Here is a 13,475-nt window from a genome sequence, read left to right on the forward strand (position 1 = left end):
AAATTGATCTATGGCCTAGGGCTGTCTAACTTAAAATTTGCTCCCAGCCCAGCAGTTGTGGCCCACACTTTTAGTCCCAGCACTCAGGAGGCAGAGACACACAGATCTCTGTGAGTTTGAGGCAGCCTGGAAACAGAGTGAGTTCTGGGACAACTAGGGCTGCGCACAAAGAAATCCTGTCTCAGGTTACAAGAAAACAAAAACAAAAACAAGCAATCAAAGAAACCAACTTGATGCAAGCCTGGACACACTGCCCCACTGGGCTTGATAGCATCTTTGTGTGTAAAATGGGGATAGAGCCCAGACCCGATGCAGGACTCCAGTCAAGCATCTAGGGCAGCATTTGGCTCACAATTTTGACACCATGCAGTGTGGTTTCATGCCACTTCGAAAAGGGTTTTCACAATTTTGATCTTATTCTCAGGGGAAAAGTTCACACACACCCCTCTCCCGAGGTGGAGGGCGGGGCTAGCAGAGGGCAACAGTTGACACCACAGGCTCAGAATCCAGGTTAGCAGCAGCAGCAGCAGCAGCAGCAACCCTTTGCCTCGGTTCTTCATCTCCCTCAACTTCACTATCCCCACCCTTAAAAGGCAGGAGCCATGGCTCCCTGTAAGGGACACTGTGGGACGCCAGGCAATGGTGTAGATGGCCCACCTGGCAGAGCAGACTGAGTAGAAGGTTGAGTATGCTAAGGTCAGCCACATTTGTGCTCACTCACACAGCCCTGATGGGAATCCCAAAGCTTCCTCCTCGTGTCTGACCCAGATTCCTCTTTCTATACTTTCCTCAAGGGGCTGCCCTAAAAGCACCCATGTTTCTCATGCAGCTGCTTCCACCCCACCTCAGCCTCCAGGTGCCTGATCTCATCCTACTCTAGGCCTTGGAGAGCTTCCAAGGGTGGGGTCAGGCTGAACAACCTCCTAAAACTGTCAGGGCAAAGTTGTCGGCCAATGAGAAAGGCTCCTTGGTCCCACTGGTCAAATAGCTCCAGTGAAGTAAGGGCAGAAGGAGGGCCTGGCTTAGAGACCAGCTGTGGGACTCAGCCCAGAAGGGTGAACCCCGCCCCTTGTGATTTAAAGGGCCACTGACCTACATTAGCCAGCTGGGCTGCAAGTCCCACCTCCACCTCCTGCAGGAAATGCCTTTCCACCTCTCTTTCCCAGGTTCCTGTGTCTCTGGACCTTCCCTCAGAGGTCCTATACCCCAACCACCTCACTGCCATCTGGGGACTTCATGAGCATGACTGTCAGGTCCCTAAATGAGACCTGAATGTCCTGAGGCTCCCCTTTTGCCTGTGTGAGGTCTCCTCATTTGAGAACTACGCCTTCCCGTTTTCTTTTCTCTCTCTTGTCTTGTGTGTTATTTATGTGTATGTGTCTACATCTGTGTGTGTGTGTGTGTGTGTGTGTGTGTGTGTGTGTCTGCATCTGTGTGTGTGTGTGTGTGTGTAGACCAGTTGTCTTCCTCCATCACACTCCACTCTGTCTGCTTCCTTTCTTTCTTATCGGATTTATTTATTTATGTATTGGTGAAGTAGGTTGTGTGCCCCAAGACATGAGTGACAGTCAGAGGACAACTTGTGTGAGTGATTCTTTCCTTCCACTGTGTGGACACCAGGGATAGAGGTCAGGTCACCTGAGAAGCCATCAGCCTGCCACCTTATTTTTTGAGAAAGCATCTCTCACTGAACCTGGAGTCCGGATTGGTACAGGATTTTTACATGGTACTGGGGATCCTAACTGAGGTCCTGGGGCTTGTGCCACGAACGCTTTACTGCTAAGCCCACCCGCACCCACGCCTGCGCCCACGCCAGTACCCGCACCCACACCCGGCCATGGAATGTTTTGTTTTGTTTTGAAATGGCTTGAACTCCTGATCTTTCTGCTTCAACCTTCCAAGTGCTGAAAGTACAGACATCCTCCACCAAGCCCAGCATTTTGTTGTTAGATAGTGACACTGGCGTTTGAAACCAGGACCTGTTGGGCAACCACTCTACCCCTGGGCTATTTCCTTGGTCCCCTGTTTTTCACCAGGGAAAACTGTCTATCTTACTAACTTGAGGACCAGTTGTTTGCTCCACAAAGCTGCTCTCAGTTGATGCCCTCCAAACACGGGACCACAGCTGGGCAGCTGCAGGGTGAAGCGGCCCCTTCTATCATCACCCTCAGATCAAAAGTCTGCAGCCAGAGTTCATCTTGAGTCCCTGAGATTCCTGTAGTAACTTCTCTCCTTTAGCACACTGCAGTGTGTGTGTGTGTGTGTGTGTGTGTGTGTGTGTGTGTGTGAGAGAGAGAGAGAGAGAGAGAGAGAGAGAGAGAGAGAGAGAATCTGGAGGCTAGAAGGAGCTCCAGAGGCCACTAGAGGACAGTATCCCTGTCCCTAACTGGGGGGGGAGGGGGGAGGGGCAAGGGGGGGAGTTGTAGTTGCTAGGTGACGCCCAAGGCCACACAGAGAGAAAGAAAAGGCCCAAAAGGCCAGTACTAAACTTGGAGCCATCTGCAAGCTTTCTATACAGACCATGTTTCTACAAACTGGGTACCAAATGTTAGAAACCCGCTCACATATACAAACCTGGCAACACAGTCTAGGCTATCTCGGCTGTGGGCTTTGTCTCCTGATAGGAAGCTCAGTACCATAGCAGGGGACCCTTCCACAGCACCAGGGTCCACCTGACGAAAGTACATCCCAGCATCCAGCAAAGTGGCCTTTCTAAAGCTGCCACTCCTGTACCTGCTTTGACACTGGGGCCGCTCGGGATTTCTGAAAGCTCCCCACTATCCTATGCTGCAGCAGGGTAGGGGTACTCACCACAGCTCCAGGCCCTGCAGGCCCTGCTCCAACTGCAGCTCCAGAGTCCTGGTCATCCACAGAGAAAGAGTTGCTATTCCTTAGCCTGGATCGCCTCTTCTTTAGCAAATCGGCATCACGCACGTGGGAGAAAGAGCCATGTGCTCGGGGTGGAGGTACTGGCCCAGCCTCCCCATTGACAGAGGACCGTCTCAGTCTCACGCCACTCACACCACCCGGCGCCCCCACTCCGTTCACCAGCCCCTCTGCAGGGACCACGGGGGATGTGGACGACCTGGCTCTAGGGCCGTCGGAGGGCGCCTCTTGAGGGATTGTTTCCTGGGCAACCTCCGCCTCCCCATCCTTAGAGGAGCAGCTCAGGTCCGTGTCCCTGGAGACCACCTTGGGTATTGCCCCAGTCCCGCGGTTCACAGCCTCCTTAGGCTCTGTGGGCACTTCAGCCCCATGCTCGCGTAATCGCTGCGCCAGGTCTCCTGCGTCCAGACAGTCGGGCAGGCTCGGCTGGGCGTTGCCCACGCGATAAGTGCCGGAGCCACCGCCGCCCTCCAGTTGCACCAGCTGAAGCTCCTGCCCAGTGCAGAAGGCACGGATCTGGCACAGGTACGTCATGACGATGAGCTTGTCAGGTACGGACAGAAGTACCATGTCCGCTGGCTCGAGCAGCCGAGACACACCCAGGGCAGCGAAGCCATCAAAAGCCTAGAAAGGGTGCACTCTGATCAGAAGCGGCATCAATCCAGCAACCCTCCAGACCCAAGCCAGCCCAGGGGGTCCCAGAGACTCTTGAGCCAGGATTTGCTTAGCAACGCTTTCGCCCTCCAGTAGAGGGAAATCTGACATCAAGGCCCGCCCTCGCTGTTACCTAGCAACTACACATCGCCCACCCAGTTATCAAAGGATGATTTAAAAATCTAGCGAAAACATGCTTTTAAAATTTAGAACACCAAAACAAAACTAGGGCAAACAAACAATTTAATAACCAAAAAGATTTTAAAAGTTTCTAAAAGCCAGGCCAGGGCCCTGCACCTCAGACTCCAATTCTCAGGCCGGGGGGCTTGAGTCTCTAACTAGATCTTGTCTCCAGCCACGGCTCCCTCCTCATCTCACCTGCTTGTTGTTCTGTTTGATGTTGAGGGGATCAAGGGAGAAATAATCGCTGCAGAGAGAGAGTGCTGGTCAGAAATGGATGGACGGACGGACGGCGCTGGTGCCCTAGCCGGCTCACGTCCCATCCATCCCCCCACCCCTGGCAGCTCACATCTTATCTGGGTAGAATCGATGTAAAATAGCACAGAAGGCCAGGCCATTGCGCCAGGACGTGGTGAAGTTGGTGATGCAGACACCACGGTAGCCGTTGGTGACCTCTTGGCACCACTCCAACAGGGACTGGCTGGAGCTGACCAGGGCAGGTGGTGCCTGGAGACACAAGGGTTGACTTAGAAGATGTATTCTGATGACCTACGTCCTCTGCCCTCTGGGGGGAAGCTCAGGCCTGGCACAGTACCATCCCAGCTCTGAGCTTACAAGGTCACCAGAGAGCACTGGCAAGAGCGTTGGGACAGGCAGAAGGGTTGTGGGGTTATCTGCCAAGGTGACCTAAAAGTCGGAGGTCACCAGCAGCCACACCTCAAAGTCAGCTCAGGAAATCAGCTTAGGGGGTATGCAGCTCCATGCAGCCCAGCTGGGTGGGAGGGCCAGGGCATCCTGGGGGTGGAGGGATGATGGACCTTCTTGAAGCTGAAACACCCCCCTGCCTCCCAAAAACCCCACATCTTAGTCCACCGGGTGGGTCCATGCAGAGCCACTGTTCACTCAGCCCCAGGTTAGTGGGAGAAGCAGACAGCACACAGTGGCCCCCAACCCTACCTGGCTGCCCGGCAGCCTCCTGTCCTCTTCAGGTCCCTCTGGGGAAGAGGCCCCTGAGGGCCTGGGCACCCCAGCCCCTGCCTCACTGGCCACTTGGGCCTCCTCAAGGCTTTCAACAGCTTCTTTCCCCTTCGTGGTTCCCAAGACCCCAGAATCTGCTTCCTGGGCCTCAAAAATATCAGATTTATTCTCTGGAGACTCAAACCCCTCCATCTCTGCTTCCTGCTGCCTCAAAGTCCAAGATTTGGCCTCTACTATCTTCAAATGTTTAGTTTCTGGTTCTTGTACTCTGGATAGGTCTGGCACCACTTCCTTGGCCCCAGAAAGCCTTTGCTTAGTTATGGGGACATCTAAGGCCTCATATTTAAGAGCTCCCCAAGATCCAGGCTTCTGGACCCCCAAAATGTCAGCCTTTCCTTCCCCAGACTCCAAAACTACAGTCCCTGCCCACTGGACCCTCGGTGCCTCAGCCTCTGGCCTGGAGAGCCCAGGATCCACTAGTTCTATTTCTTCATCCCAAGCTGTCTTTGCTTCTGTCTTTTGGGTTTCTACCATCTCAGCTTCTGCTTTCTCCGCCTCTCCTGGACGAAGCCCCAAGTCCCTTACTTCTGTCTCCTGGGCGTCCAGAATCTCAGACTTTATGGTCTTAGCTTCTAGTGCTGGGATCTCTGAGCCTTTCTGGGTTCCAAATAACTCAGAATTCACTTTCTCTACCTCTGGGGTCTCCCAAATCTCCATGTTCCTCTCAGACTCTTCCATCTTAGCTTCCAAGTCTGGAACTCCTGAACTCTCCGTTGGTATTTCCTGGGTCTTCGGTATTTTGGCCTCTGCCTCTCTAACCTCTGTCTGTGATATCCCAGTGCCTCCCACCTCTGTCTTCTGGGTCCCTAAGAGCTCAGATTCTCGTATGTTGGCCACTACTCTCAGCGCCACAGAACTCTCAGATCGATCCTTGGCCTCCAGTGTCTCAACTTCTTCAGCGTCTGTCTCTGGGACTTCTGAAGAGCCAGCCTCTGCTTCCAAGACCCTGGCTACCTCAGTTCCAGCTCCCAGAGCCTTCTGAACCCCTGGTGTTCCCTCTGCTACCCCAGTATCTACCTCTGGAACCCCTAAATCTCCTTCCTCTGTCTCCAGGGATCCGTCAATCTTGGATTCCGGTCTCTCTGCTTCTATCAAAAGTACTCCACAACCGGCTGATATCTCCTGGGTCCCCAGTATAGCATCTTCTGCTGTCTCCATCACTGAAACATCTGTCTCCTGGTCCCCCACTAGTCTACGTTGCATCTGTGGGGACCCTATTTTGTGGATCCCCAATGTCTCAGTTCCTGCTGTTTCAGTCTCTATTCTTGGAACCCTCCAAATCCCCACCTCTGTCTCCTGCACCCCCAATTTCTCAGCCTCTGCCATCTCTGCCTCCACTTCTGGAGCCCCCAAACCTTCGGCTGCTACCTTCTGGGACTCCAGTGTTCCCGCTTCTGCCACCCCAGCCTCTGTCTTCTGGGTTTCCGATATCTCAGCCTGTGTCTTCAGTACCGCAGCCTCACCATCCACTGCCCCCTGGGTTTCTAATATCTTAGTTTCTGCTGTCACTGTCTTGGTATCTGGAACTGTAAAACCCCCAACTTCTGTTTTCCCAAATTCCTTAGGCTCCCTTATCTCAGGCCCTGTCCTCAGCATCCCCAGAACCACAATCTCCTTATCCTGGGTCCTCAACACCGCAGACTCTGCTGTCCCAGTAGCCTCGGATTCCAGGACCTCTGATCTTGCTGCTTCTGAGTCTTGGGCCTCCAATATTTCAGATTCTGCTGTGCCAGCCTCTGTATCCAGGGATTCTGGTATCCCAGCATCTGTCTTTGATGTCCCTATAACCTCCCATGGCACCCACTCAGCCTCTGTTTCTAGAACACTTGACTCCCCAACTTCTGCCTCCTGAGCCCTCTGATCTCTAGATTTCACCCCCTGGCCATCTGATGGGACTGTCTGAAAGCAGCTCACCTGGGGCCCAGCACTTGCTGCTCCAGCAGAAGAGCCCTGCTCCGGGCCTGTCCTCCCAATAGCAGGGACTTTACCCCTCACCTCTGCACTTCCTTTCTCCTGGCCTGCAGGCCTGGCATCCCTGAGGTCCCCTAGATGTTCTTCAGGCTCAGCTGGAGGTTGGTTCAGGTCACTGGGAGCCTCTTCCTGGGTCCTAACCCCCATCCTCCTCTGAGCACTCCTAGGAGGGGCCTCAGGAGTGTCCCCAAGTCTTGCCTTGGGCGTCAGCCCTGCAGCCTCTGGTCCCTCTGTGGCTCTATGTTGAACCTTTGACTTCTGCTCAGCATCTACTTGATGAAGTTCTGAGCTCTCTCCAGCCTCGCCGGCTGTGGTGTCCGACTTCTTAGTGTTCTTCTCTCTATTCCCTGCCCCACTAGCCCCCAGCCTGTCCCCAGTGTCCTCCTCTTCAACTTTGGATCTTTCTCCTTCCAGAGCATCTTTGGAGCCTCTGACCTCAATGTCTGGTTCTGGCCTGGCTCCATGGGCCTCTGTCCCTTCCTGAGAGCTTATCTGAGCCTGGGTCTCCCCAGAAGAGCCCATTCCTGTTGGAGGATCCTCTGAGGTATTGGGGACCTCATCCCCACTGTAGGGGACTGGGGACAAGGGTGCATCAGAGCCTTTCCGGAGCCGAGGGGCTGGGGTGGGGGCCATGGTCTGGCCTGGCTGCCCAGTGGACCTGAGGAAAGAGCAGAAACAAATGTTGCGGGCTCTCTTTTTAGGACCATGCTCAGCCCTGCCCCACCTTCTTTAGAATGCTATAGCAGTAGAGGGAAGGGTGCAGACTGGGATGTGTGTATCCGCTTCTAACAGCAATGGAGCTGATATCATCCTTACCTTGTCTCTGGTGGGGATGGCGGGGGCCCTGGGGTTTCAGGCCCCAACTGGCCCCCGGTTATAGCAGCTGGTTCTGACCCCTGGCCCCGGAAGGCCCTGGCCAGGGGCGCAGGGGCACTCACTGGGGCAGGGCTGGTGTCTTCAGCGCTAGAGGGTCTGACAGCTAGGGGAAAAGGGAGGGTACACTGAGGACTGCATTGTGACATAGGTCCAGTCCCCAACCCCAGTCCCAGGCTAAGTCTCACCTGCCTGCTGGGGCCGTATGTGGCCTTCATCTTCTTCACAAAGTGTCTTCAGCTCTCGAGACAGATCTGAAGGAGGGATTCATTGGAGGGGTATAATCAGGTCAGGGCAGGACTCTACAGTTTGGCCCCACCCTGACCCCAACTAGAGTTCAGGGCCTACCTGGGAAACGCCCCAGTCTTGGGGCACAGCCCCGGCCTTGAGGAAGAGGCAGGCCCACAGATGCAGAAAGAGAAAGAATGAGAAAGAACCACAAAAGTGAAGGACAAAAGGCTTTAAAGGAGGAGCGGGAAGGGATAGCAGAGGGGAGGGAGGCAGGCTGGGTGAGGGTAGGAGCCCACATGTCATGTGACCTGGCTTCTCAGGCCTGGTAGGGACCACCTAGAGATCAGATGGCCAGGAACATGGGGTGACAATGTGAACCCATTCTGCAGGATTCTGTTTAAGACTGATGTACGACACACAGGACCAGGACCAAGCTGGGACAATGAGAGCTGCTAGTACTGAGCACCTGTCACTGGGCATGCACGAGCTAGCCCTGCCCCAGAGCAACCAGCACTTGGGACCCAGGAATGCTACATCCACCTTGGGTCCTGGCAGGTCAGCCCATAGGTGACCATGAGCCTACCTGACTGGGGGCCTCGAGTCCGGACCTCAGGAGCCCCAGGGCCATTAGCTTCCTCCTCATCACTCTCAGCAAAGTCATCCAGGTTTCCCACGTCACTAGGCTTCACACTCATGAGGCTGGCCAGACTCTGCATGTCATCATCCCTGTGGGTTTGAGATGAGTAGAGAGGGCTGAGGTCAGAGGTCACAAGCCAGGGAGTGCTAGGGAAGACGGGTAGGTACTCACGTGGCACGGCCTTCTCGCAGCAGCACCCCAGAAAGGGTGAGGCTCAGTTCGGCATGCACCACCTTCACAGATTTGGGCTTCAGCCGCAGTCGAAGCGGAACCTGAGCAGGCACAGGCCCTGCATGGTGGGCTAGGTTCACATCAACTGTGGCCAGTACCTTCCGCTGTCCCTTGGACTCCTGTGGGTGGGGGGAGTGAGAAGACAGAGGAAGGGGCACATCAGTTACTATCCTGAGCCCCTGAGATCACAATCACAGGTCCACCCTACCCAGTCACTCACATTTTCAATAATAAAAGTCCACTCTTTGGTTTCATACTGGTCCACATGAGGGTCCTGGAGAGGGGAGTACCGGTGAGCACAGGGTTTCCAGGGGGGCAACACCAGAAGAACAATCTGCACTGGCTGGGCGTGGGGCGGGTGTTCCCTCCTGGGATGCACTCTGGCTTCTCTGAGTGTGTGTTGTGTGTGTGTGTGTGTGAGTGTGTGTATACACATACATATATTCTTTATAAAATACTTATTTATCTTTTATTTTATGCGTATGAGTGTTTTGCCTGCATGTGTGACTGTGCACCACATTTGTGCGTTGCCCCTAAGGACAGAAGAGGGTGTTTGTTCCCCCCGGAACTGGAGTCACAGATGGTTATCAGCTGCCGTGCAGGTGCCAGGAATGGAACCCAGATCCTCTGGAAGAACAACCAGGGCTCTTAACTGCTAAGCCATCTCTTCAGTCCTTGTACCCTGGCTTCTGATCCCAGATGACTTTCTTACTACAGGTTGGGTAAATCCTGCCCCCTCCAAGACCACTTCAGCCACTTGCAATAAACTCACAAAATCTTTGGTTCCACGATTTGGTTCTTTCATCGTGGGTGAAAACCCTCCAGGGGTGCCCCATGGTTACCCAGCGTCACTACACTCTGCCGTGCCTGCCCATGTCTGAGCTCTGGGAACTCACCCTGTACAAGGTCACCGAGATGTCCACATTCTCAGGAACCATCCATACCACGGTGCCACGGTATGGGTTCTGGATGCCAGGCTGCCAGCTGTGGGCCTGCAAGAGGCAGGAGGAGCCCTCTCCTGAGTCTAACTTCCCTATCACCACCAAGCCCTTATCTTCATTCCCCCTTATCTTCCTTTCTCCCTGTAGAAAACAATATGGCTTGAACCTTGTTACACTCCCCCATCAACTTCCATCTACCTCTCCTTGGCCCATCTTTGACTCCATGCCAACCTGGAACCCTTCCCCACCTCACCCCCAGCAATCTTCCTCACCTTGGAGCAGATTCGTCGGTTCCGCCGAGTCCATACCACCACCAGCTTGTCAGGCTGCCTGGAGGGAGGGTAGGGAAGCACCACTTAGCTAGGCTCAATCCAGCTTCCCCATCTTCTCTTCCTCTTCTTTCTAGCTCCCTTGGGGCCAGGGGGTCTCCCTAGTCTTCTTCCCAAGGAGAGGGCATGGGCAGCATCTTATCTAGGGCCACAGGGTGTAGGTGGAGCTGCTCGTGTAGGGTGGGGCAGGGACCAAAGGGCAAAGGCCTGGACAGTGGAGATTGGAATATCGAAGCCCAGTGGGGCCTAGGAAAAAGACGGTGAGAGACAGGGATTGCCACATGCACACATGTGCACACACAGAAACTTGGGGAGACAAAGTCTCCGTGGTAAAGAAGTCCACTTGTTCAGAGATGCTTGTGGAGAGCTTCTAGAAGCTCAGCCCTGATCTGAGGGCAAAGCAAAGGAGAATGACTCAGGGCTCAAAGGCAAGGAAGACTGATGAAAAGTATAGGCAAGAAGGAGTCAGTCTGCCTGACTAGCTCTTGGGAGGGAGATGGAGGCAGGTCTTTGAGTTCTAGAGCAGCCTGGTAGCAAATAGCAAATTCCAGGACTGCCAAGGCTATAAAGGTAAGACCTTGTCTCAAAAGGAAAGAAAAGAAACAAAACAAAACAAAACAAAAACAAACAAACAGGGGCTGGAGAGATGGCTCAGGGGTTAAGAGCACTGGTTGCTTTTCCAGAGGTCCTGAGTTCAATTCCCAGCAACCACATGGTGCCTCACAACCATCTGTAATGAGGTCTGATGCCCTTTTCTGGTGCGTCTGAAGAGAGCGACAGTGTACTCACATACATAAAATGAATAAATCTTTTTTTTTGTTTGTTTTGTTTTTTGTTTTTTTTTGTTTTTTAGAGACAGGGTTTCTCTGTATGTATAGCCCTGGCTGTCCTGGAACTCACTTTGTAGACCAGGCTGGCCTTGAACTCAGAAATCCACCTGCCTCTGCCTCCCAAGTGCTGGGATTAAAGGCGTGCGCCACCACGCCCGGCTGAATAAATCTTTTTTTAAGTGTGTGTGTGTGTGTGTGTGTGTGTGTGTGTGTGTAAGAAAATAAATGAGTAAGTGACTTTTAGGGGGCTGTAAAAGAGCCTGCCTGGGGTCTCTTTGAGATTGGGTATCTGAGCAGAGGCAGGAGTGGAGGAGGTGGCTTTGTGTGCAGAGAAGGCTCCAGGTGGAGGAACTGGCCAAGTTCGAGGACCTGAGCGAAGGGGAGAGGCAGAGGTGGACTGACAGTAAATGGGAGGAGCGAGGCCAGAGCAGCACAGGGTCAGCTTGCCATTAGACACCTCCCACCCACAGAGGTAGGTAGGCTGTAGACAGCCCTTTGCTGCACTCAGTGGCTCTGAGCAGGGTCCGGCAGGGCTCCTACTTCCTCAGACCCAGGGCCACTGGCCACCACTCTAAAGGGATGATGGCAGTGGGCCCCCAGGAAAGTCTGAGGACACTGCCAGGCAGTGAACATCTAACATGCTGCAAAGACTCGGGGGAGGCAAGCGTGTGTGGCAGAGACATACAAGGAGAGAGCTGCACAGGGCTGAGTCCTGACAAGGTGCTGACCTCTGCCCAGGGAGGTAGGGTTGGTTAAGGAAAGGATCAGGCAAAAGCGGTGTGAGAGCACTCCCTGCCTCTTTCCAGCCCCACAACTGGATGCTTAGGTCTGCAGGACTCACTGGCTACCACTCTAGAGGCTGAGGCAGGACAAGTGGCTTACTGTTGTTAACCCTTGAGGTTTCTGAGACACAGAGATGCTGGCTAGATAAGGTCACACAGCTGAGTCAGCTGATCTCAGACCCAGAAGTAAGCAGCCATCCCCAGGCTTCAAACCACAGGCAATGGCCCAGCCAAGCTGTCCCAGAAAAGGGAAATAGCGGGTGCCTTGGGAGGGTGTGGCCTGGTTGGGTAGCCTGACTCAGGCCGCCACGCCTTCTTGGGAAGCCATGACCTAGGCAGGGGCCAGCTTCCTGTCCTGGCCTCCTGGCTAAGAAACCCAGCGGGGCCTTACCCATTTACTTGTGACTCAGCCCACTGACACCGTCTGTATAGTCTGTCTGCTCACCAGAACCATGCCCAGTGTCCCTCTGGCCTCACCCAGCGTGCTGGGGCAGGAGCCAGAGGCCAGAGTTCAAGTGCTAGCTCTGCTGTGTTAGCCTAACTAGTTCTTATTCTCGCTTACCCCTTACGGTATAAAGGGCCTCCGGGTACACTCAGCATGTTCAAGGCTGATGATTAATAGTGCTACCCCCAAAGACCCCAGCCTCTGCTCCTTCGCCTCCTTAGACCCCATGGTTCCGGCCTACCCCAGCTCTTCCCCCTTGGGAGTCTATATTTAGCCCTGCCTGGCCTGTGAGGCCCCCACAGCTGTGCCCTAATCCAGCCAAGAGAAGCTGACACCGGTGAGCACATATATTTAGGGTGTGACGCAGGGGCCTGGGCAGCTGCCCGGTGGGGACATGTGAGCCAGATGCCCCCAGGGGCCCTTGACAGTCCAAGACAAGACCTGTCCTCTCTTGCGAGTCGTCCCCTCACCCAACTCTCTTTCCCTCCACGGACCCTCTCCTGAACCCACCAGCTCCTAGGACCTCAGGCCCCTTTAAGCCTCTCTCCGCCTCCCTGTTATCCATCCAAGCTCAGTTTCCCCTTTTAAGGACATTGTGGAGACAGCACCAGCTTCTGGGGCCCACTCTGGCTGAAGGGGGAGGGGCTGAAAAAGAGAAGGCCACATTTTCACCCTGAACTGGACTAGGAACCATGAAGTCTTTTCCACCCAAAGCCACCTGGAGCCCTAAAATCTTGTTCCGTTTTCCACTGCCACCCTAGACCACAGTTCTTGGCTTGAGGGCTCCTCCCCGAGTCCCGACCACAGCTGATTTAATGTGGGCACAGGCTGATTCTCCCAAAGCCTCCGAGTCTTGACCCCCACAAGGTTCTCCACACCAGGAGTCCCCCAACCTGCCAGGCACTTCAGTGTCTGGAATACCTAGGATGGGAACCCCTTTAGCCATTAGACTTGAGAGGATTTTTTTTTTCAGGTTCAAACGAGTCAAACTAAGTTGAGTCCCACATCAGTCTTAGGGGACTCCCTCAGGCCCCGCTTCTACTCACCACTTCTTGGTGCACTCCAACACCAGTTCATGGTAACACGCCACAAACTGGAACTTGGCGGCCCGCTTGCCCACCCGCTGCAGGCGCTTCCACACTGAAGTCATGGCCCGAGCAGCTCTGTCGGATCTCTTCTCAGGCTCGGGACTCCCGCTTGCCCACCACTGCTGGCTCAGCCAGGGTCCCCATGGTCTCTGGAGCTCTTTTCTTTGTCACTGGATCTGTCCGCCCCGTCCGTGTAGATATGTCTGAGGTTCAGACCTAGGCTGAGTTTGCTGGGGTGGCCGCCGGGGTCCGCCTGGTGGGCTGGCTGAGTCTGCGGGGCCGTCGCGGCGCGTCAAGCTGGTCACAGCTCAAGAGTAGCGAGCGCGCCGTTTCCTGGAGCCGCACCCCCCCCCCCCCCC

General features: G+C 54.5%; 1 protein-coding gene across 8 annotated transcripts in view; it reads right to left on the reverse strand.

Annotated features, from left to right (window-relative positions):
• The window catches only part of Ehbp1l1 (EH domain binding protein 1 like 1), a 19,656-nt gene extending 6,211 nt beyond the window's left edge, over positions 1-13,445 (reverse strand). The window contains exons 1-13 of one of the 8 annotated variants that reach the window (XM_029472714.1): positions 13,075-13,445; positions 9,915-9,972; positions 9,598-9,693; positions 8,922-8,975; positions 8,642-8,820; positions 8,417-8,559; positions 7,951-7,986; positions 7,791-7,856; positions 7,546-7,708; positions 6,928-7,387; positions 4,070-4,227; positions 3,919-3,967; positions 2,812-3,510 (exon numbers count right to left, since the gene is read on the reverse strand). In XM_029472714.1, the coding sequence (XP_029328574.1) occupies positions 2,812-3,510; positions 3,919-3,967; positions 4,070-4,227; positions 6,928-7,387; positions 7,546-7,708; positions 7,791-7,856; positions 7,951-7,986; positions 8,417-8,559; positions 8,642-8,820; positions 8,922-8,975; positions 9,598-9,693; positions 9,915-9,972; positions 13,075-13,178 (2,265 nt within the window). In that variant the 5' untranslated portion in view covers positions 13,179-13,445. Of the gene's footprint in view, positions 1-2,811; positions 3,511-3,918; positions 3,968-4,069; positions 4,228-4,677; positions 7,388-7,545; positions 7,709-7,790; positions 7,857-7,950; positions 7,987-8,416; positions 8,560-8,641; positions 8,821-8,921; positions 8,976-9,597; positions 9,694-9,914; positions 9,973-13,074 lie in introns of all 8 variants that reach the window. The other 7 variants (XM_029472713.1, XM_029472711.1, XM_029472710.1 and 4 more) reach the window with 7 other exon arrangements.
• Positions 13,446-13,475: the final 30 nt, after the last annotated feature.

The sequence above is a fragment of the Mus caroli genome, chromosome 19 (assembly GCF_900094665.2).
Source record: "Mus caroli chromosome 19, CAROLI_EIJ_v1.1, whole genome shotgun sequence".
NCBI classification, from domain to species: Eukaryota; Metazoa; Chordata; class Mammalia; order Rodentia; family Muridae; genus Mus; species Mus caroli.